Here is a 23,702-nt window from a genome sequence, read left to right on the forward strand (position 1 = left end):
TCTACTCACTTTATACTTATGACGGAGACTAAGCACAGCTCCAATGCCATAGTTAAGTTTGTTTTGATGACACCACTGTCATAGGTTGAATCAAAGGTGATGACAGATCTCAACTTATAGGCAGGAGGTTCAAAATCTGGCTGAGTGGTGCCACAACAACAACCTCTCACTCAGTGTCAGCAAGACCAAGGCCCGATTATTGACTTCAGGAGAAGGAAATCAGAGGTTCATGAGTCAGTCCTCATTGGGGGATCACAGGTGGAGAGGGTCAGCAAGCTTAAATCCCTCAGCGTTATCAATTCACAAGGTCTGTCCCGGGCAAGTACAATTACAAGGAGTGCCTCTTCTTAGAAGTGAACAAAGATTCCGCATGACATCTGAAACTTTGACAAACCTCTTTAGATGTGTGGTGGAGAGTATATTGATCGGTTGCATCACAGCCTGTTATAGAAGTACCAATATCCTTGAATGGAAAATCCTACAAAAAGTAGTGGGTATGGCCCAGTCCATTATGGATAAAGCCCCCTCCACGACTGAGGACACCTACACGAAGTGCTGTCACAGGAAAACAGCATCCATCACTGGGGACCCCCACCATCCAGGACATGCTCTCTTCTCTCTGCTGCTATCAGGAAGGTGGTGCAAGAGCCTCAGGACTCACACGACCAGGATCAGGAACAAACATCAAGCTCTTGAATCAGTGGGGATAACTTTACTCAACTTCACTTGCGCCATCACTGAACTGTTCTCACAACCTATTGACTCACTTCCAATGACTCTTCATCTCATGTCCTCAATATTGATTTATTTATTATTTCTTTATTTTCTTCTTTTGTATCTGCAGTTTGTTGACTTTTGTACATTGGTTGTTTGTCCTTCCTGTTGGGCGTGGTCTTTTCATTTATTCTATTGTGTTTCTTAAACAATATACCCACAAGAAAATGAATCTCAGGGTTGTATATGGTGACATATATGTACTTAGATAATAAATTTGCCTTGAACTTTGAAGTCTCAGCCATTGTTTCAAGACTCCAATTTCAGCTTCACAGACTGGTTATTGGTAATCATGGTAACAATAGCCCCTTGCAGGCTCCTGATAGGACGATCTGAGAGAGTGTGCAAACTCCACAGACAGGGTCAGAGATCAGGATTGAGCCCAGATCACAGGAACTGTGGGGCAGCAGCTATCTCAACTACACTGATGTGCTGCCCATCTCCTCAGGTGGTCCTTCAGGACCAGGAAGGAGTCGTCTCCCGTCTTACCCTTTCTCTTCTCACCGATTTATCACCTCTTCTCAGTGCCCCACCTCCTTCCCTTTCCCCCATGGTCCACTGTCCCCTCCTATCAGATTCCTTCTTCTTCAGCCCTTTACCTCTTCCACTTATCACCTCCCAGCTTCATCCCTCCTCCCTTGCCCACCTACATTTCCCCTCACCTGGTCACATGGTCTCACCTCACCTGTGAGCTTGTACTACTTCCGCCCCTTCCCAGTGCAGAATATTCCAGATTCCCAACACGATCTTGAAATTCGCCTTCTCCACTTCAAGCACTCATGGTCCGGGGATTCTCAGGAATTGCCAGGGATGTTGCATCTACCCTGCCCAAGGGCTTTTTGAAAACATCCATGAATATTTTCTTCTATGGAAACCTATCAAACGTTGACAGGTCCAAATAGAGTGGATGTGGCAATGATGCTTCCTACAGCGAGGAAATCTAAGACCAGAGTACAGCTCTTTAGAACGGAGATGAGGAAGAACTTCTTTGGCCAGAGGGTGGTGAATCTGTAGAATTCACTGTCACCGACACCTGAGGAGGCCAAGTCATTGGGTCTACTTAAAGTGTAGGGTGGTAGGTTCTTGATCTGTAAGGGTATCAAAGGTTACAGGGAGAGGACAAGAGAATGGGGTTGTGGGGGATAATAAATCTGCCGTGATAGAATAGATGGGCCAAATAGCCTAAGCTCCTCCTATGTCTTATGGTCTTATCCCCTTTCCCATTAGAGTGAGATTCATTTGCAGGACAACGTGAAGCTATTCAAGCTACGTCACCTTCAGTCTATACCAAGGTCACTCTGTGCTCAGTTGACAATTCCCTGTGCAACATTCAAAGCCAAGGCCCCTGGTCACTATATGGTTATTCACTGAAGTATAAAAGATGGGTACTCCCCACCACCACTGAACATCCCCAAAACAAAGTTAGTTGGTAGATTCCCAATCAATACATCATTTCTCAGTGATACAGCAGATAAAATTAGTGTTTAATTTAATCGACTTTGCACCTCCTGTGATTATTCCCATGACCTACTCTGGTATTTTGTATGACCCACACTTTCCAAACACAGAACCCGTGCAACTGAAAATTCTGAGTAAGTATTTCAGATGCCTTGCGTGTCCGGTTACTGTTCATTGCTGTCAATCACAGGATTTATCAAGCTGTGGATTCACATGGAGGATTAACTCTCTCCGGGTCCTTTTTTCCCAGTGACATACTTTGTAATAAAACTTGGAAGAGGATGATTAGAAGATTAGCTTTATTTGTCACATGGGCATCAAAGCAGTGAAATGCATTGTTCTGCATAAACAATCAACACAGACCGAGGACTCTGTTGGGTGAGCCAAGTGTCACCAAGCTTCTGGTGCCAACGCAGTTTCCCACAACTTACTAACCCGCCATGGAGGGAAGTGGATAGCCAACGTTTCAGGTCAAGGCCCTTCATCAACTTTTTTAATTGGCAAGGTGAAGAAGGCAAATGAATGTGGTTGAGAGAGATAATAAATCAGCCATCATCGAATGAAGGAACAGACTCAATGGGCTGAATGGCCTAATTCTGCTCCTATGTCTTATGGTCTTAAACACCAACAGAGAATACAGGAAGCCTCAGGGGTCCTACTCCTGTAGAAAGGACCCCACATCTAAAGAGATTTCAACTGCAAAAAAGGAGGTGTGGAGAGGACAAGGTGTGGATCAAAGTTGTTGTGGGAATAATTATTTTACAAATGGTCAGCTGGAGACTGCGAATCTAGTTGAAACTAAATATGAAACATTTTTGAAAATTTGGCGCCCTTATTTACAAAAGACAGGATTAAATATATAGGTGCTCCGAAGATGAAATAATTGGTTATTTGGGGAAAGAAATAAATATATATACTAAAGTTATTACAAACTCCATGGAGCATGTGGGGATCTTCCAATATCCAGGCACTCTTTCTTTCATTTTTTTCTTTCTTTCTTTCTCTTTTTTTCTATAGGGATGCTAGGGGGGAGGGGTTAAGGGGAGGGGGGATGGGTAATATACTTTTTTTTCCATTCTTTTATTTTGTAACTACTTGAAATACAATTAAAAAAAGTTAAAAAAAAAGTTGAAACTAAATGTACAACCTCACCCAAATTACATCACGCTCAAGGTCTTTTCATTCTTTGAAGAATCTCATAAGAGCCAGGGGTGATATTGGAAATTCTACATTCATAGTTTCATGTTCATTTGTAGCAATATTCTCCCTACCTTTTGCATCCACTGTCTCTTTCATAACTATCTCCACCCTTTCGATGTGATGCTGGTTCCAGATGGGCTCCAAGGCCTGGCGGTTGTCATGACGGAAGGGTAAGATATAGGCGATCGCCTGAGAAAATGAGGCAATGAATGAGAACGCCCTTGCGTTAAGTTTTGAAACATTTCGCGGGGCGCTACGGTAATGCAGTGGTTAGCGCAATACTATTACAGCCCGGGGCATCCGAGTTCAATTCCAACACCGTCCGTAAGGAGTCTACTGCATCTCCTTTGGTAGAGGAAGGAGATGCAGTAGACGTGGTGCACTTGGATTTTCAGGAGGCCTTTGACAAGGTGCCGTACATGAGGCTGCTTAGCAAGATAAGAGCCCATGGAATTACAGGGATGTTACTAGCATGGGTGAGCATTGGCTGGTCAGCAGAAAACAGAGAGTGGGAATAAAGGGATCCTATTCTGGCTGGCTGCTGGTTACCAGTGGAGTTCCATGGGGATTGGTGTTGGGACTGCTGCTTTATGATCTATGTCAATGATTTGGACTATGGGATTCATGGATCTGTGGGCCAATTTGCCTATGATACAAAGATAGGTGGAGGAGCAGGTAGTGTCAAGGAAACAGATAGCCTGCAGAGAGACTTTGATAGTTTAGGGGTATGGGCAAAGAAGTAGCAAATGAAATACAATGTTGGAAAGTGTATAGTCATGCACTTTGGTGGAAGAAATAAATGGGCAGAGTATTATTTAGATGGGGAGAGAATTCAAAATGCAGAGATGCAAAGGGACTTGGGAGTCCTTGTGTAGGATACCCTAAAGGTTAACCTCCAGGTTGAGTCGGTGGTGAAGAAGGCAACGCAATATTAATATTCATTTATAGAGATGTAGAATATAAGAGCAGGGAGGTGATGTTGAGGCTCTATAAGACATTTGTGAGATCACATTTGGAGTATTGTATGCAACTTTGGGCTCCTAATTTTAGAAAGGATATACTGACAGTGGAGAGGATTCAGAGAAGATTCATGACAATGATTCCAGGAATGAAAGATTTACCATATGAGGAACATCTGGCAGCTCTTGGGCTGTATTCCCTGGGGTTCAGGAGAATGAGGTGGGAATCTCATAGGAACATTCCAAATGTTAAAAAGCCTGAACAGATGAGATATGGCAAAGTTATTCACCATGGTAGAGGAGTATAGGACACAATTTCAGGATTGAAGAACATCCACTTAGAACAGAGATGCAGGGAAATTACTTCAGTCATAGGGTGGTAAATCTGTGGAATTTGTTGCCATGAGCAGCTTTAGAGGCCAAGTCATTGGGGGTATTTAAGGCAGAGATAGACAGGTTTTTGATTAGCTAGGGCATCAAAGGGTATGGGGTGAAGGCAGGGGAGTGGGGAGAACTGGAAGAATTGGAGCAGCCTATGAGCTGGATGGCCTACTTCTGCTCCTATGTTTTATGGTCTTATGGTCTTAGTCTGAATGTCCTCCCCGTAGAATGCGTGGATTTCCTTCAGGTGCTCCGATGTCCTCTCACAGTCCAAAGATGTACTGGATAGCAGGTTAATTGGTCATTGTAAATTGTCCTATGTTCAGGCTGGGGTTAAAATCAGAAGCAGCTGGGCGGCGAGGCTCAAAGAGTCAGAAGGGCCTGTTCTGTGCTGTATCTCAACAAATAAACAAACATGTAGCTCATGCGGTTCGATCTGGTGAATAGGCTACCGTTCCCCATTCACCAGATCAATGGGGGATCGAAGATCTGGCTGAGTGGTGCCATAAAAACAGCCTCTCACTCAGCGTCAACAAGACCAAGGAGCTGATTATAGACTTTAGGAAAAGGAAATCAGAGGTCCGTGCACCAGTCCTCATCGGAGGATCAAAGGTGGAGAGGGTTGGCAACTTTTAAATTCCTTGGTGTGTTATCATTTCAGAGGATCTGTCCTGGGCCCAGCACACAAGCGCAATTATGAACAAAGCATGGCATTGCCTCTACTTCCTTAGCAGTTTGCCAAGATTTGACACGACATCTACAACTTTAACAAACTTCCATAGATGTGTAGTGGAGAGTATATTGACCAGCTGCATCATAGTCTGTTATAGAAGCACCAATATCCTTGAAGGAAAGATCCTACAAAATGTGATGGGTATGGCCCAGTCCCTAACAGATAAGGACACCTACATGAAGTGTTGTCACAGGAAAGCAGCATCCATCACCAGAGACTCCCCATCACCCAGGTCATGCTCCCAACTCACTGCTGCCATCGGGGAGAAGGAACAAGAGCTTTAGACTAGGTTCAGGAACAGTTATTACCTCTCAGTCATCAGGCTCTTGGAACCAATGGGGATAACGTCACTCAACTTCACTTGCCCAGTCACTAAAATGTTTCCACAACTAATGGACTCACTTTCAAGGACTCATCTCATGTTTGCAACATTTATTGCTTGCTTGCTTGCTTGCTTGCTTGCTTGCTTGCTTATTTATTTATTTATCTATCTATCTATCTATCTATTTATTTATTTATTTATTTATTTATTTGTAAAAGCAAGGATGTAATGCTGAGACTTTATAAAGCACCGGTGAGACCTCACTTGGAATATCGTGAGCAGGTTTGGACCCCTTACCTTAGAAAGGATGTGCTGAAACTGAAGAGGGTCACAAAAATGACTCCAGGATTGAGTGGCTTGTCATATGAAGAGCGTCTGATGGCTCTGGGCCTGTATTCACTAGAATTCAGAAGAATTCTAATGAGGGGTGACCTCATTGAAACCTATCAAATGAAGAGCCTTGTTAGAACGAATGAGGAGAAGACATTTCCAATGGTGCGAGAATCTAAGACCAGCCTTGGAATAGAGGGGTGTCCTTTTAGAACGAAGATGAGAAGGAATTTCTTTAGCCAGAGAGTGATGAATCTGTGGAATTCTTTGCCACAGTTAGCTGTAAAGGCAAGTATTTACATATATTTAAGGCAGAGGTTGATAGATTCCTGATTGGTTGAGGACATGAAGGGATACCGGGGTGGGGGGGGAGAAGGCAGGAGATCAGGGCTGAGAGGAAAATTGGATCAGCCATGATGAAATGGTGGAGCAGACTCAAGGGGCCAAATGTCCCAATTCAGCTCCAATATCTCTTGGTCTTATGGTCTTCTTCTTCTTATTATTCGCTTTGTATTTGCACAGTTTGTTGTCTTCTGCACTCTGGCTGAAACCCTAGCTGGGCGGTCCTTCGTAGATTCTGTCACGGTTATTATTCTATAGATTTATTGAGTATTCCCACAAGAAATTGAATCTCCAAGTTGTATATCGTGACATATATATGCACTTTTGATAATAAGTTTACTTTGAACTGTAACTTGCTCTTAATCACAAATTTCTCTGATTGATTTCGCCTGATCCACTGCGCTAAAGTTGCATGCCATTACAACCCAGGATCAAACCAACTCGCGACACCCCTCCGTCCTACAGAAATATTACACTTACACTCAGTGGCCACCTTATTAGGTACTGCTTGTTAATACAAATATCTAATCAGCCAATCATGTGGCAGCTCACTGCGTAAAAGCATGCAGACATGGTCAAGAGGTTCAATTATTGTTTAGACCCAACATCAGAATGGTGAGGAAATGTGATCCAAGTGACTCCAACCAAGGAAGGATTGTTGGTGCCATATGGGGTGCTTGAGTATCTCAGAAATGGCTGATGTCCTGGAATTTTCACGCATAACAGTTTCTAGAGTTTACAGAGAATGGTGCGACATTTTTGGAGCTCAGAGACTCAAATGGAATCATGGGAAATTGGGATGGAAAGTGGGGTCAAGGCAAAGATTGTGAGATGAAGGGCATGTTCCTGTGCTGCACTGTTCTAAGTCGTCTTGTATCTGCCATGATCCAATTGAATTGCAGTGAAAAAATAAAACGAGGTGCTGAAGGAACTCAGCAGGTCAGGCAGCATCCGTGGAGGGTGATGGACAGTTGACGTTTCGGGCCAAGACTCTTCATCATGACTGGGAAGAGGGGAGATCACAGCTATGGAAAGGTGAAAGGATGGGTTGGAACAAGAGTGGGGAAGTTGTAACTCCACTTCCAGCATCTGTAGTTACAGAACACTGCAGCAGAAAAAGAGACCCTTTAGTCCATCTAGTCCATGTTGAACTGTTATTCTGCCTGGCTCCATCGACCTGCTCCTGGACCACAGCCCTTCATACCCCCCTTCCACGTACTTATTCAAACTTCTCTTTAATGTTGCAGTCAAACCTGCATCCACCATTCTGCTGGTAGCTCACTCCACACAGGTTCGCCTTAATTACTTCACCTTTCACCCTTAATCTATGACTTCTAGTCTAGTCTCACCCAATCTCAGTGGAAAAAGTCTGTTTGCATTTTGCCTATCTATACCCCTCATAATTCTGTATGCCTTTATCCAATCTCCCCTCATTCTCCTACACTCCAGGGGGAAAAAATCCTAACCTATTCAACCTTTGCCCTATATTCAGGTCCTCAAGTCCCAGCAACATTCTTGTAAATTTCTTCTGCAGCACACACACAATGCTGGAGGAACTCAGCAGGCCAAGCAGCAATCTGTGGAAAAAAAGTACAGTCAACATATTGGGCCAAAACCCCTTGGCAGGACTGGAGAAAAAATAGCTGAGGGGTAGATTTGAAAGGTAGGGGTGGGGGAAGGAGAAACGACAGGAGAAACTTGGATGGGGAGGAATGAAGCAAAGAGCTCGGAAGCTGATTGGTGAAAGAGACAGATGACATAGAAGAAAGAAAAAAGGGCGGGGGAGAGGAGCACCAGAGGGAGGCAATGGTCGGGCAAGGTGATAACATGAGCGAGGGACAAGGGGATTGGAAACAGTGAAGGGGGATGGGGGGGTGGAGGCATTACTGGAAGTTTGAGAAATCGATGTTCATGCCTTCGGGTTGGAGGCTACAGAATATAAGGTGTTGTTCCTCCAAATTAAGTGTGGCCTTATTCCAACAGTGAGAAGGCCATGGACAGATATATTGGAATCGGAATGGGAAGTGTAATTAAAATGGGTGGTCACTGGGAAATCCCACTTATTCTGGCGGATGGACCGCAGATGCTCGGTGAAGTGGTCTCCCAATCTACGTCGGGTCTCACCGATATACAAGAGGCTACACCGGGAGCACCAAACATAGTATATGACCCCAACAGACTCACAGGTGAAGTGTTGCCTCACCTGGAAGGACTGTTTGGGGCCCTGAATGGTAGTGAGGGAGGAGGTGTAGGGACAGGTGTAGCACTTGTTCTGCTTGCAAGGAGAGAGATCAGAGGGAAGGGACGAATGGACAAGGAAGTCGATCCCTGCGGAAAGCAGAAAGTGGGATGGGGGGGGGGGAGGGAAAGATGTATTTGGTGGTGGGATCCATTTGGAGGTGGTGGAAGTTTTGGAGAATTGTGTGCTGGATGTGGAGGCTGTTGGCGTGGTAAGTGAGGACAAGAGGAACCCCATCTCTGGTAGGGTGGTGGGAGGATGGGTGAGAGCAGACATGCGTGAAATGGAAGAGATGTGGTTGAGGACAGTGTTGATGGTGGAGGAAGGGAAGCAGCTTTCATTGAAAAAGGAGAACATCTCCTTCGTTCTGGAAGGAAAAGCCTCATCCTGAGAGCAAATGCAGTGGAGATGGAGAAATTGAGAGAAAGGGATGGTATTTTTACAAGTAGCGGGGTGGGGCAAGGTATAGTCTAGGTAGTTGTGAGAATCCATTGGTTTATAATAGACATCGGTGGATAAGCTATCCCTGGAGATAGTGAGATCGAGAAAGGGAAGGGAAATGTTGGAAATGAGCGAGGTGAACTTGAGGGCAGGGTGGAAGTTGGAGGCAAAGTGGATGAAATCGACGAGTTCAGCACAGGTGCAGGAAGCAGCAGCAATGCAGTTGCTGATATAGCACATGACAAGTGTGAGACAGTCACCAGCTTAGGCTTGGAACATAGACTGATCCAAGGAGCTGACAAACAGGCAGGCACTTGCATATGGCCACACCTTTTGGTTGAAGGAATTGGGAGGAGACAGTGGAGAAATTACTTAGAGTGAGGACAAGTTCCATTAGGTGGAGGAGAATGGTGATGGAGGAGAACTGGTTGGGTCTAGTGTCCAGAAGGAAATGGAGAGCTTTGAGGCCTTCCTGGTGGGGGATGGAGCTGTATAGGGACTGGACATCCATAGTGAAAATAAGATGATGGGAGCCAGGAACTTGAAATCCTTGAAAAGATCAAGAGCGAGTGAGGTGTCATGGATGAAGTTGGAGGACTGAACTGGGGGGGGGGGGGGGAATAAAACAAAGTTGAGGTATGCAGATATGAGTTCAGTGGGGCAGGAACAAGCTGAAACAATGGGTCTATCTGGACAAGCAGGTTTGTGGATTTTGGGTAAGAGGTAGAAATGGGAGGTGCGAGGTGGGGGAACTATGACGTTCGTGGCAGAGGATGGAAGATCCCCAGAGTCAATAAGGTTGGTGATGATGTGGGAGGCAATGGCCTGGTGTTTCTTTGTGGGAGCACGTTTGAGGGGTAAGGAAGAGATGTCTGAGAGTTGGCACTGGGCCTCAGCTAAGTAGAGGTCAGCTCGCAGACTACTACAGCGTCTCCTTATCTATGGGTTTGATGGTGGGATTGGGATTGGTGCGGAGGGAGTGGAGAGCAGAACGTTTGAAAGGAGTGAGGTTGGAATAGGAGAGAGGAGTGTTAAAGTCTAGACAGTTAATGTCCCGTCGGCAACTGTCAATGAAAATAAATTTTCCCTGAACTCTTTCAATCTCCTGTGACCAGAATTGCACACAAGTACTCCAAATTTTGCCTCCCCAACATCTTCAATATAACATCACAATTCCTGTACTCAATACTCAAATTTATCAAGGCTAATGTGCCAAAAGCCCTCCTAATTCCTGCTTCTGTCTCAAACACATGTGCTGCCCTGGTTAAGATTTCTACTGCTACACTGTGAGGTATTTTATTTTAGCAGTTTTCTGAAAAAGAAGAATATCCTGCTGGTGGAGTGTTTTGGTTTCGGCCGAAGGTAAGGAGCATGTTGTTCGACCCGTGACTGTTGTGTCAGCCGATCAGGTTGGTGGGATGGAGAGAAGGTTCTAGAGAGAGCTGGGCGGAGAGAGATTTCTGACGGGTTTGCTGTCTCTTTGCAGGAGATATGGTGGGGAGAGGATCAGGGAAGACACCTGGAGGATCCAACCCAAACGGCAGACCCTCATGCAAGGGGTAATTCATGAGACAAAGGATCCAAGTAGGGCAGTTCTACCTGTGATTGGTGATGAGGATTCAGCACCGTGAGTAAAGCGATACATCCAACCACTACAGACAGGACACGAGTTCCAATGCTTCCGTGCACATTTAGACTGGTTTAATTATAATAGGCCCATTTACTGTTTCCTTCTTTTCTTTTTCCTATTAATTGCTTGAAGCTGAAACTGGTAAATATGCTTTCTTTATAATGTTATGCGGCGTACAATCTTTTATTTCCTGCCGACCGCTAATTGCGTAAGGGCAGCATTTACACAGCATATGCTCAAGGTTCCTTTAGTCAGAATTCCCAATGTTCCTGTTTGGTTGAATCCCAAATCATACCATCCCTAGATGTATATTGTTTATGAAAGATGGCCTTCCCCCTGAGTCACGTGGCTGTTGGCAGAGTTAGCTAACAAGCCAAGTTAGTGTAAGAGTCCCGGTGAGACGGTTACATCCCTAAGAGCACTCACTGGATATCAATTAAGGGAATCTTATGAACTGGAGCATCTATGCAAATGGGTCACTCACACTGGTAGAAGAAGAATTTCCCCATTCTGGTTTTTAGGACACTTGTAACAAACATCATAGGATTACTGAACATAGAAACAGTCCCCAGAGCCTCTGTGTGCATGCAAGTATGCATTCATACCACTCCCATCCACCATTATTAGGCCGCAGCCTGTTATGCCGTGGTGATTTAAGTGCTCGGCCAGATGCTTCTTAGATATTGTGAGAGTCTCCATCTCCATCACTCCCTCAGGCTGCATGTTCCAGATTCCATCATCCCTTGGGTGGAAAAATACTTCCTCAGATCCCCACTAAATCTTCCACTTCTAAGCTTAAATGCATACCCTCTGGTCTTAAACACCCCAGCCATGGGGAAAAGCTCCTCACCAGCTACCCGATCTATATCGCTCTTTGTTTTGGACATCTCTGCTAAAACCCCACTCAGCCTCTGCCTCCAAGAAACCAAACACTGACGATCCAGCTTCTCCTCATTACTAAAACAATACAGCAGAGTACAGAGCAACACAAAATACTGGAGGAACTCAGCAGGTCAGGCAGCATCTACAGAGGAGATGTTTCAGGCTGAGACTATCCAGGACATGCTCTCTTCTCGCTGCTGCCATCAGGAAGGAGGTGCAGGAGCCTCAGGTCCCACACAACCACTTTCAGGAAGTTGTTACCCTTCAACCAACAGGCTTTTGAACCAGTGGGATAACTTCACTCAACTTCACTTGGCCCAACACAGAGCTGTTCAAAGTAAGCTCGTTGTAAAAGAATAGATATGTCACCATGTACAACCCCAAGATCCATTTTCTTGCAGGCATACTCAAATCCAATAACCATCATAGAACCGATGACAGACCACACCCAACAGGGTAGGACAACCTGTGTGCAAAAAACAACAATCTGTGCGAGTACAAAAGAAAATAAAATAAATAAGCCATAAATATCGAGAACATGAGATGAAGAGTCCTTGAAAGAGAGTCCATAGGCTACGGGAACAGTTCAGTGATTCCCCTCTCCCTGCTCCTTCCCCACTCTCAGTCCACAAAAGAAACCTATGTTAGGATCAGGTTTATCATCACTCACATATGGCATGAAAGTTGTTTTTTTTTGCGGCGATAGTACAGTGCAATACATAAAATTAATACAGTACAGTCGGCCCTCCTTATCTGCGAGGGATTGGTTCCGGGACCCCTCGCGGATACCAAAATTTGCAGATGCTCAAGTCTCTTATGCAACCTGTCTCAATGCGGTGGATCTTAGGACCCAGCAGAACCCCAGACCTTATTTCACCTGTCTCAGTGCGGTGGACATTAGTACCCGGCAGCAGAACTCTGAATCCGCAGTGTTTCTGTTCATGAAAATAATCACGATCACGATCGAAAATAAAGTGGAAATAATAAAGCGATTGGAAAGAGGTGAAACGCCATCAGTCATTGGAAAAGCGTTAGGTTATATCGGTCAGCTATCAGAACAATTTTAAAGGATAAAGTGAGAAAGGCTCTGCCCCGATGAAAGCTACAATTATTACTAAGCAATGCAGTGGTTTAAATATTGGGTTTTGGGTATTTGATCCTCCACATCAACCTGGCACAGTGGAGAGTGCAGTCGGGAGTGGTCTGTCACTGGACTGAACAACGCTGAAACATGTTCTTAAGTGTTTTATATGCACAGAAAGGTAAAATATATACTATATACTAAGACAAATGTGTGACTAACTGACACTAAATAATACCGGATGTACCTGTTCCGACTTACCTAGTAAGAGAACTTTCGATTTTTTTCGATCCCGATGCACGATAACCCACGCACATCCTCCCGCAATCTTTAAATCATCTCTAGATTACTTATAATGCCTAATACAATGTAAATGCTATGTTAAATTGTTGTTCTACTGCATGGCTTGGGGAATAATGACAAGAAAAAACAGTTTGTACATGCTTGAACAACAAGTGCTGGAACACCACTTCCGGGTTTTCGCGATTGGTTGAATTCGCGCATGCGGAATTCATGGATAAGGAGGGCCGACTGTATTGTGCAGAAGTCTTAGGCATATCTCTCTCAGACTTTTGTACAGTATTGCATATGTCGTATACACCTCTATCAAGTCGTCTCCTATCATCCTTCACTCGAAGAGCAAATCCCTAGCTCACTCATCCTTTCAACACAACCCATTCCAGGCAGCATCCTTGTCAAATGTCAAAGTTCAAAATAAAACTTATTATCAAGAGTACATACATGTCACCATATACTACCCTGAGATTCATTTTCTTGTGGGCATTCACAGTAAATACAAAGGCACACAATAGAATCAATAAAGACACAAAAAGCAAACAATGTGCCAAAGACAACAAATTGAGTAAATACAAAAAGAGGAGAAAAAAATAATAATAAATAAATACTGAGAACATGACTTGTAGAATCCAAAGGTGTGAAATCAGTTCAGTGTTGGGGTGAGTGAAGTGGAGTATATTTAGTTACTTCACGAAAACACAATTAAATCAGCCAATCAGAATCTTACACCAACAAATCATCTCTAATCAATCCCTGCCCCTCATAATTTGCTTATTCCAAAAATCACTCTATAACTGACTCAAAGATGCTCCTATTTGTTACCCAAGCTGCTGATAAACTTCCAAGCCTGCACTGTCTCAAAAGCTTAGATATGGTCTTATTTGCACAAATGTGACATACCTTCTTCCATCGTCTGGAAGAATAATCAGTCAATGATATTCTCAATCAAAACTCAGGCCAAACAGCAAAGCTCAAAACAGACTTCACCAGAAACACATGAAACACCAAAACCAGGAAAGGAGGGTCAGAGGATGACAGATGGCTTGACAGGGATGTACAAAATAATAAGATGGGGCGGCACAGTGATGTACTGGTTAGCACAACGCTTTACAGTACCAGGAACCCAGGTTCAATTCCTGCCGCTGTCTGTAAGGAATTTGTACATTCTCCCTGTGACCACATGGGTTTCCTCCAGGTGCCCTGGTTTCCTCCCACAGTCTAAAGACTACCAGTTACTAGGTTAATTGGTCATTGTGAATTATCCGGTGATTAGACGAGGGTTAAATTAGGGGATTACTGGGTGGTGTGGCTCAAAGGGCCTGTTCTGCACCATACTTCAACAAACAAAAAAGACATAGATTGGGGGGGGGGGGGGGGAATAGCTCGAGACTTTTTCCCAGGATGGAAATGGCTAATACAAGGTTGAATAATTCTTAAGTACTTGTCAGAAAGTATGGGGGGTGGGGGGGGGGAGAAATGACAGAGGTAAGTTTTTAATTAAACACAGAGTGTCGGGTGCATGGAACATGCTACTGAGTTAAGAAACTCCTAGATAGACGGATAAAAGAAAAATGTAGGAGGGAATAGTTGGATTGATCTGAACATAGGTTAAAAGGCCAGCATAACATTGTGGGCCAAAGGGCCTTTCCTGCACTATAATAGTCTATCTTCTGTGTTTGATGAAAGACGACAAAGCCATGTCAAGCACACAATGACTCATCCTCACACTCAACCGCCACGTTTTAATTAAGCCTTGTTATGAAATTCATGTCCTGCTCCTTAAGTCAATCAAGCAATCATCCAGAAGGACACATGAACAGGAAAATGATCCTGTTTGACTGGAAATCGTCTCCTGGCACTAACAGACTGGTCTTTACCTGCACACAGAGGAAGCCAAGGCCCCGAGGGCCTCCGCTCTCTCTAAAGTAGAGGTTCCCAACCTTTTTTATGCCACGGACCCCTACCATTAACCAAAGGGTCCATGGATCCCAGGTTGGGAACCCCTGCTCCAGAGTATTTTGTGATCCAAGACTTCAGATGGTGTCATTTCAATCCAATCGTCAATGTCAATCTACTCTCTAAATCCCAAGTCACATCCCTCTCCATGTGCTGTAAGAAATTCTTGTCATTTCGATGAAAGAGCAGTTACCTTGAGGACGATGAATCATCTCAGACAGCCTCCTTCCTTTCCCAGGACTCAGTTACCAAGCCTTATTTGCAAGAGGTTTAAATATTCCACAGTTTATGCACTCAGTGGCCACTTTATTAGGTACAAGAATGGAACCCAGTGAGGTCCTCGGCACTGTAACCCGTCCACTTTGAGGTTCGACATGTTGTGCATTCAGAGATGCTCTTTTGCACACCACTGTTGTAACGTGTGGTTATTTGAGTTACTGTCACCTTCCTGTCAGCTTGAACCAGTCTGGCCATTCTCTGTAACCTCTACAGCATGCTGTGTGTGAAAATTCCAGGAGATCAGCACTTTCTGAGATGCTCAAACCTCCCCATCTGGCACCAACAATCATTCCACAGTCAAAATCACTTGGAACACACTTTTTCCCCATTCTGATGTTTTGTCTGAACCTCTTGATCATGTCTGCATGCTTTTTTTCCCTTGAGTTGCTACCAAGTGATTGGGTGATTAGATACTATATTTGCATCAATGAGCAGGTATATAGGTGTACCTAATAAAATGGCCACTGAGTGTATATTGTTCCCCTGACGGCATGGACTTCCTCCAGGAGCTCTGCCATGACCCAGCGATGGAGCAGGCTCGATGGGCCCAAAGGCCTAATTCTGCTCCTATGCCTTATTGTCATCAACAGCACACTCACAATACATTGGGGGGGGCGGAGGGAAGAGATCACCTTACTCACCTGCTTGCCAAGGTAATGGTCAATTCTATACATCTCCTCCTCGCGGAGAAACTTCTGCAGCTCCTCAGCTAACCGCTGGGCTGAATCCAGGTTATGGCCGAAGGGCTTTTCTAGGACGACTCGCAGCCACGGTCCGTTCTGTGGTCGACAGGTGGCGTTGACCTTCGTTGCTATGTCAACGTAGGCAAACGCAGGGACGCTGAAGTAAAAGAGGCGGCCTTCTTCCTTAAGGCCCTCCTGAGTGAGCAGCTCGTCGATCTTCCTGTCCAGATTGGAGTAGTCTTCCATGGTGTCCAGCTGATGGTACTGAGACAACTTTATAAACTGGTCCTTCAGCATCACACACCTGACAGAAGGCACACTGGGCAAACACGTTAGGCCCTTGATAATCTCATACATCACTGGCGTGCCCTCTGTGGGATGGAGCCGGGTGCCACCATAGAAACTGAAACTGTGTATATCGAGCTGCTCTGTATACATCTGAAATAACCCTTGCCAGAGGTACTTCCTCGCCAGGTCTCCAGTTGCCCCGACCAAGACGACAGAGATGTGTGTCTTGCATTCCGTGGTGAATATCTGCAATACTCCCCCGACGAACAGGCCATAAAGAACTTGCCTTGGGATCATAACTGCACTGAGACAGAACCCTCCCAATACCTTCAAGGAAAGAAGATGCACAAATTAGAGAGTCCACATCGAATCATACACTCGGTGGCTGCTTTATTAGGTACATCTCTGCATCAATGCAAATATCTAATCAGCCACTCATGTTGCAGCAACTTAATTAATAAAAGCATGCAGACATGGTCAAGAGGTTCAGTTGTTGCTCAGACCTCACCTAACTGGGGAAGAAATGTGACCTAAGTGTCTTTGATCATGGAATGATCGTTGGTGCCAGCCAGGGTAACTTGAGTATGGATGGGATTTTCACAGAGAGCATGATCTGAGTGATGGGGGCCCCTGATAATAGATGCTCCTTTCCTGTGACAACACATCGTGTAAATGTGCTTAATGGTGGAGTGGGGCTTTACCCGTGTTGGACTGAACATTAGCCACTACTTTCTGTAGGATATTCCATTCAAAGGCATTGGGGTTTCCATACCAGGCTGTGATGCAGCCAGTCAATACACTTTCTACCACACATCCATAGAAGTTTGTCAAAGTTTTAGGTGTCATGCCAAATCTTTGAAAATTCCTTAGAAAGCAGAGGCACTGCTGTACTCTCTTCATAATAGCACTTATGTCCTGGGCCCAGGACAGGTCCTCTGAATGTGGAGACTGGAGGCCCAGAGGCCTGGGATTGGAGGACTGTGGGTGTGAATGGGTGGTGGGGGTTGCGGAGGAAAGGGGCTTGTTTTACATCGTTGTTGTCCTTTTGCTCCATTGCTGTTGTTTGTGTTGTTCTGCTGCGTGTTGTGGGCATGCGACGTTGGCGCCAGAATGTCTGGCGATATTTGCAGGCTGTCCCCAGCACATCCTTGGGTGTGGTGATTGTTCACTGTATGTGTGATAAATGAATCAGAACTTATCAATACTGGTTACTTAGCATTGAATTGGAACCCCTAGCAATTTACTAGTACAAACCATGTTCTTACATTGCATTTGATCAACTGTATATTAGAGATCACGTGTCCTACTTAAGGAAAAATCTATGGAAATCTATCCCATTCATATGCTGTTCGAAGCAGATTTGAGGTTTTCATACACAGTGGGAAGTCACACTGTACATCCAAATTTTGCTGACAAAGTGCAACTGGAGATGATAATTGCTAACCCTGCCCCGGCGGGTAAATTATGAAGGTAAAATTCTAATCAGAAGTTAAAAAGAAATTAATCAAAATGAATGAATCAAAAATTTTCCCAGAGTAGAAATGTCAAATACTGGAAGATATGTATTTAAGGTAAGAGGGAAACAATTCTAAAATGCGCCGGGCTTATTTTTATTTACAGAGTGGTGGGTGTCTGGAACAGGCTGCCAGGGGTGGTGGTGGAGGCAGAAACGATAGAGACATTTCAGAGGCTGTTAAACAGAGATATATATATATATATATATAGCGGGTAGGGCCAGGTGACTATGGATCACGTGTAGGTAGAAAAAAAGTCAGCTAAATTTGGTCTCATATTCGGCACAGACATCGTGTGCAGAGAGCCTGTTCCTGTAACACACACACACACACTACTGGGAAAAACTCAGCAGGTCGGGCAGCATTTATGGAGGGGAATAAGCAGTTTACCTTACAAGCCGAGACCCTTCATCAGGGCTGGAAAGAAAGGGGGCAGAAACCAGAATAGGAAGGTAGGGGAAGGTGATGAGTACAAGTTGGCAGGTGATAGGTGAAGCCAGGTGATGGGTAAAGGCTGTCCCTTCCTTTCCTGTGCTGATAAAAGGTCTCAGCCTGAAACCTCAACTGTTTGTTCCCCTCCATAGATGCTGCCTGACTTGCTGAGTTCCTCCAGCATTTTGTGGGTGCTGCTCAAGATTTCCAGCATCTGCAGAATCTCTTCTGTTCCCAGACTGTACTGTTCTATGCTTCCAGAATGACGGGTGGGAATCAAGTAGCCAGTGGGGACGTAGCTCAGTCACGAAAAAGCTCTCAGTACAACACACCCAGTGAAAAGACAGCTCACAGCACCACCTGCAGGGGGTGTGGGGTGTGGTTCCTCATTCCCCCCAGAGCTCAACTCACCTGGGTCAGGGAACCCTTTACCTGTCTTTGTCATCGTTCTACCCATCCTGCCTCTCCCTGTCCCCCTCAGAATCAGAATCACCGGCAAATGTTGGTTTGCAGCAGCAGTACACGGCAATACATGATAATGAAAACTATAAACTGCAGTAAGTACTGGGTGGAAGGTGGCCAAAATCCAGGTGAATTTGTTTGACATTTTTTTTTAATGGGTTATTTTGGGTTTCTTTGTTTTGTGGCTGCCTGGAAGATGGATCTCAAGCTGGTATAGAGTACACAAACTTGATAAAAAAAAATGCACGTTGAACTTTGAACTTACATATCATATATACTACCTTGTAGGCATTTACAGAAAACAAGTACACTAGAATTTATGAAAAAAAACTATAAGTAAACAGACTGACAAAGAACTAATTGCAAAAGACAAAAAAAAGCAAAATAACCCTAATAAAAATAAATAAATAATACCGAGCACACGAGATGTAGAGACCTTGAAAGTGAGTCGATAAGTTGTGGAATCTGTAATGTATGGATCTATTTCTTTTACAGCAATGATTTCCACTCCCCTTAGAACTACATATTGATCAGTTGCCTATGCATCTGCATTGTTGTCTCTCTCTCTCTCAATGCAATGTGAACGCACCAGTTAAAGCCATCTCCCATGTGCGTGCTTTCATTTAATTGAAACGTAATTGTGCACAGACACAGCAACCTGGCGATGAGGATGAACCCGAATGTCAGAAAATATCACAAAATGTACCCACAGTTATGGCGGCACAATTACAGGACAGAAGAGCAGTACAGAGAAGGCCATCACAGACACTGACAAAGGCACGAGTACAGTGCATAGTAACAGTGAAAGATGCACTGAATTTGAAGTGAAAATGATGTGGCGATGGCTTCAGTCGGGAAAGTTTACAAATTTGACAGTGCTAATGAAAGCTGAGAGTTGTATATCAAGAGGGTTGAACTGTATGTAACGCAAACAACATGGAGGAGCAAAAGAAAGCCCTGTGCTTCTTAGCTTAACGTACAATCTCTTACGTACCCTAGTAACCCCTGTAAAGCCAGCGAGCTAGATGTTCGATTAAACAGTTACAATTTTACAAAATTACTTGAGCCCTAAACTGCATGCAATAGCTGAGGGATTTAGACTTTACAAGAGGGATCAGTGAAAGGATGAAAGCATTTCTGAATACATTGCAGAACTGTGCAAACTTCCCCAGTATTGTGACTTTAGAGATGGACTTTCTGATGCATTAAGGGACAGGCTTATATGTGGAATTCATAGTCAAAGCACTAAAAAAAAAGGCTACTGAAAGAGACATAACCTTTGAATGGGCATGCAGCAGAACTATAGAAAAGGAGATTAGAGTGTGAAATGCACAAAATATCCCTGAATAGTGCAAAGATGATATTAACGTGGCAAACCCTCCCATGATGTAAATGTCTGTAGGCTCAAAGAAGGAGTCTGCAGGAAGTCGCAGAGAGAGAATGTGCAAGGCAGACAAAACGTACAACCAGATGTAAAGTCTCAAACACAAAACTGAGCAAATGCATAAAGTTACCGAACGTAAAACTGAATCAGACAACAGAGTCTGACAAAGATGAGCTGTCATGCTTAGAATTGCATCGTTTTATTGAAGCAGGTCACAAAATCATCTGGATCACAATAGATGTGTCTGGTGTAAAACTGAAAATGGAACTGGACACAGTGTCAGCTTTGTCTATAATTTCAGAGGCTGACTACAACAGACTGTTTTCTAAGATACTACTTTTCTAAGAAACTGGGAGGCACTTTTTGGATGTGAATAGTTGACAAAAATCTAACTATACTGGCACTCCATCAAAGTGCAGCCCAAATGGTAGCACGAACCAGAGGCTGTCACAGCTGCTTAATGCTAAGTACAAGGTGATTGAAAAGGGAATAGACAAACAGATTGAAGACTTGGCCAAAAGCTGTTCAGGATGCCAGAAAGTTCAAAATGCACCCCCACAGCCAGCGTTACACCCATGGGAGTGGTCGTCATCACCATGGCAAAGAGTAACTATTGACTTTGCTGGGCCATTCATGGACTCCATATTTCTGATTGCTCTGGATGTTCATTTGAAGTGGCCAGATTTGCGATGGAAGTTAGAAAGAAAACTAGTTTCACACCCAACAGCTGAAATCCAAGTAGATTAGATCATTTCAAACCCTTCCCTCGGTTTTCTCTGTCACTCCAAGACTTTTGAGATCCAGAGGCCATTTTGTTCTTCCACTAAAAACGTTAGGCCTCAAAGGTCCAGGTGCCCCTCCGTTACCTTCATCTCCAACAGAGCGCTGCGCAACAGCATAGCGGTTAGCACATTGCTTTACAGCCCCAGCATTCACCAATTCGGGTTTAATGCCCACTGCTGTCTGTAAGGAGTTTGTACATTCTCCTAAAGACCGCACGGGTTTCCTCCAGGTGCTCTGGTTTCCTCCCACTTTCCAACGACATACAGTTAGGGTTACTGAATTGTGAGCATGCTGTGTTGAAAGTGTGGTAACACTTGTGGGCTGTCCTCTGCATAATCCTCACTGATTTTTGATGTAAACAATGTATTTCTCTGGGATGAGGGAGCTGTCCGACAAGGAAAATTATAGGAGTTGGCTCAGGAAGTACTGAAATGAGAAAGGTCTGAGGGCATTTGGGGGAAGATATTTGAGGGATATTTCCCCTAGGGTATGGGGGTAGGAGGGGTGTCTACAACGATGGGAGCCTTGGATAATGTGGTGGTGCCCATTTATATAAGAAACAACACTATAGCATGGTACAGGCCCTTCAGCCCACAATGTTGTGCTGACCTTTTTACCTAGTCCGAGATCAGTTTAATCCTTCCCTCCCACATCGCCCTCCATTTTTCTATCACCCATGTGCCTCAGAATCTCTCAAGCGTCCCTAACACATCTGCCTCGACCACCACCCCAGCAGCAAGTCCTTGTACTCCCCAATCTCTGTGTAAAAAAAAATCTTACTTCTGACAACCCCTTACACTTTCTCCAAATACCTTAAAATTATGCTCACATGTACACATCATTTTCGCCCTGGGAATAGGTCTCTGGCCGTCCACTCAATCTATGCCTCATATCATCTTGTACACCTCTATCGAGTCACCGCTCACCTTCCTTCACTCCAAAGAGATAAAACTAGCTCGCTCAACCTACCTTCATAAGACATGCTCTGTAATGGAGGCAGCACCCTGGAAAATCTCCTCTGCACCCTCTCTAAAGCTTCTACATCCTTCCTCTAATGAGGCGACCAGAAGTGAAGCCAGTACTTCAAGTGTGGTCTAACCTGCAATATTACCTCAAGATTATTGAGCTCAATCCCCCAACTAATGAAGGCCAACACACCATACACCTTTTATCAATCCTATCATGTTATATGGACAATGAGGAGGAAGTTCTCTCAATGGCTTGTAAATTATTGGAACTTCTCACCCCCTCCCCAGAGTCGTGATTCCCTGCGAGATCAAAGTCAGCATCTTTTGGACAAATAGCAGGAAAAACTTTGAAACCCAAAATCCAGGTCTTCCAGGATAGAGCAGGGTCAATAAGCTAACTCCCTCTTCTTCTGAACATCTAGAAACCTACTGCCATCATCTGAGGAAGAGCCATACAGTCTCGTTCCACGTCAAGTGATAATAAATAACTGTAACAATGCTGCCAAATTACAAGCTACAATGTGTACTGAAAAATTATACAAATTAAGTAGATTGTTAAAAATGTCTAATTTGTCCACTATCCCATGAGAAGGATTCCTTCATAAACTTGCTTAAGTATTCACTGGTATTATTGTCATGAACATTAAGTAAGACTAGTAAGAGTTCAGGCCCTTCGGTCCATGACATTGCGTGACCTTGTAACCTACCCTGCAAACATGAGGAAATCTGCAGATGCTGGAAATTCAAACAACACACACAAAATGCTGGTGAAACGCAGCAGGCCAGGCAGCATCTATAGGGAGAAGCGCTGTCGACGTTTCTGGCCGAGATCCTTCATCAGGACTATAATTCCTTCGGCCTCTTACTACCTTTCCTTTTGGTTAGTCCTGTGTTCCACCAGCATTTTGTGTGTTTTGCTGTTTGAACCTACCCTGCAATCAATCTAACCCTTCCCTCACACACAGCTCTCCATTTTCCTTTCACTCATGTGCCAATATGGGTGTATTAAGTGCCCTGATTGTATCTGCCTCTGCCATCGCAACCCCCATCTCCAGCAGGGAGTTCCATGCACCCCTCACTCTCTGTGTAAGGAACTTGCCCCAGACATTGCCCCTATACTTTCCTCCAATCACCTTAAAATTATGTGCCCTGGTATTAGTCATTTCTGCCCTCAGTTGAAGTCTCCGCCTGTCTATGCCTAAATTCCGGTGTGCTTCAAAGACTGCACTTGGATGGGGCAGATACCATGAGAAATTTGTCTTCAAGCTGTTATTTCCAATTTCATTGTGACCCATCCAAACAAAATACACATTTTTGCAAACATTGGCAGACTGAGAAGACCTCTCTAAAAGGACTCTGTGACATTACAGGTTTATAAACTGGAGATGACAGGAATTCAATAACGTTAATCTCCACCAAACAGAAGAAAAGGTTTTAAGGTAAAACCTACAGGTTTGATATCTGAAATTTCCCAAACTACGTCAGCATATTTATTTGTCACTTGACTCTTCCGGTCAAGATGGTGCCAGCAAATGATTCCTTGGGCAACATCTTCCAGATAGCAAATCTATTAAATTATTTCATTTTGTTCTAAGCTTTCTGCTTGTTCTTTTTGTATTGCTTATGTTACAGAAACTGTTGGTGCCTGTGATTGGATCTCGATCGAGCAGTTCAGTGCTCTGCCATGTCCAGAGAGCTGCCTGCCCACTGGGGATCAGAGACGGGGACCTGAAAAGGACTGAGAACTCGAGCTGGCTCATGGCAAAAAAAAACCAAAGACGGGATGCAGGGTCCTGAGCAAACCCATATTGAAGTGGCAAGGAAGATTGAAGCATCAAGGTGAGGGCGTTCGGACCCAGTCAGTGATCACTCCCAACAGAGGCC

At 44.4% G+C, this 23,702-nt stretch overlaps 1 protein-coding gene across 1 annotated transcript in view; it reads right to left on the reverse strand.

Moving 5' to 3' along the window:
• The window catches only part of h6pd (hexose-6-phosphate dehydrogenase (glucose 1-dehydrogenase)), a 67,403-nt gene that overhangs the window by 39,912 nt on the left and 3,789 nt on the right, over positions 1–23,702 (reverse strand). The window contains exons 2-3 of the mRNA XM_059952289.1: positions 15,946–16,602; positions 3,504–3,621 (exon numbers count right to left, since the gene is read on the reverse strand). Of these exons, the coding sequence (XP_059808272.1) occupies positions 3,504–3,621; positions 15,946–16,572 (745 nt within the window). The 5' untranslated portion in view covers positions 16,573–16,602. The remainder of the gene's footprint in view (positions 1–3,503; positions 3,622–15,945; positions 16,603–23,702) is intronic.

The sequence above is a fragment of the Hypanus sabinus genome, chromosome 27 (genome assembly GCF_030144855.1).
Source record: "Hypanus sabinus isolate sHypSab1 chromosome 27, sHypSab1.hap1, whole genome shotgun sequence".
NCBI classification, from domain to species: domain Eukaryota; kingdom Metazoa; phylum Chordata; class Chondrichthyes; order Myliobatiformes; family Dasyatidae; genus Hypanus; species Hypanus sabinus.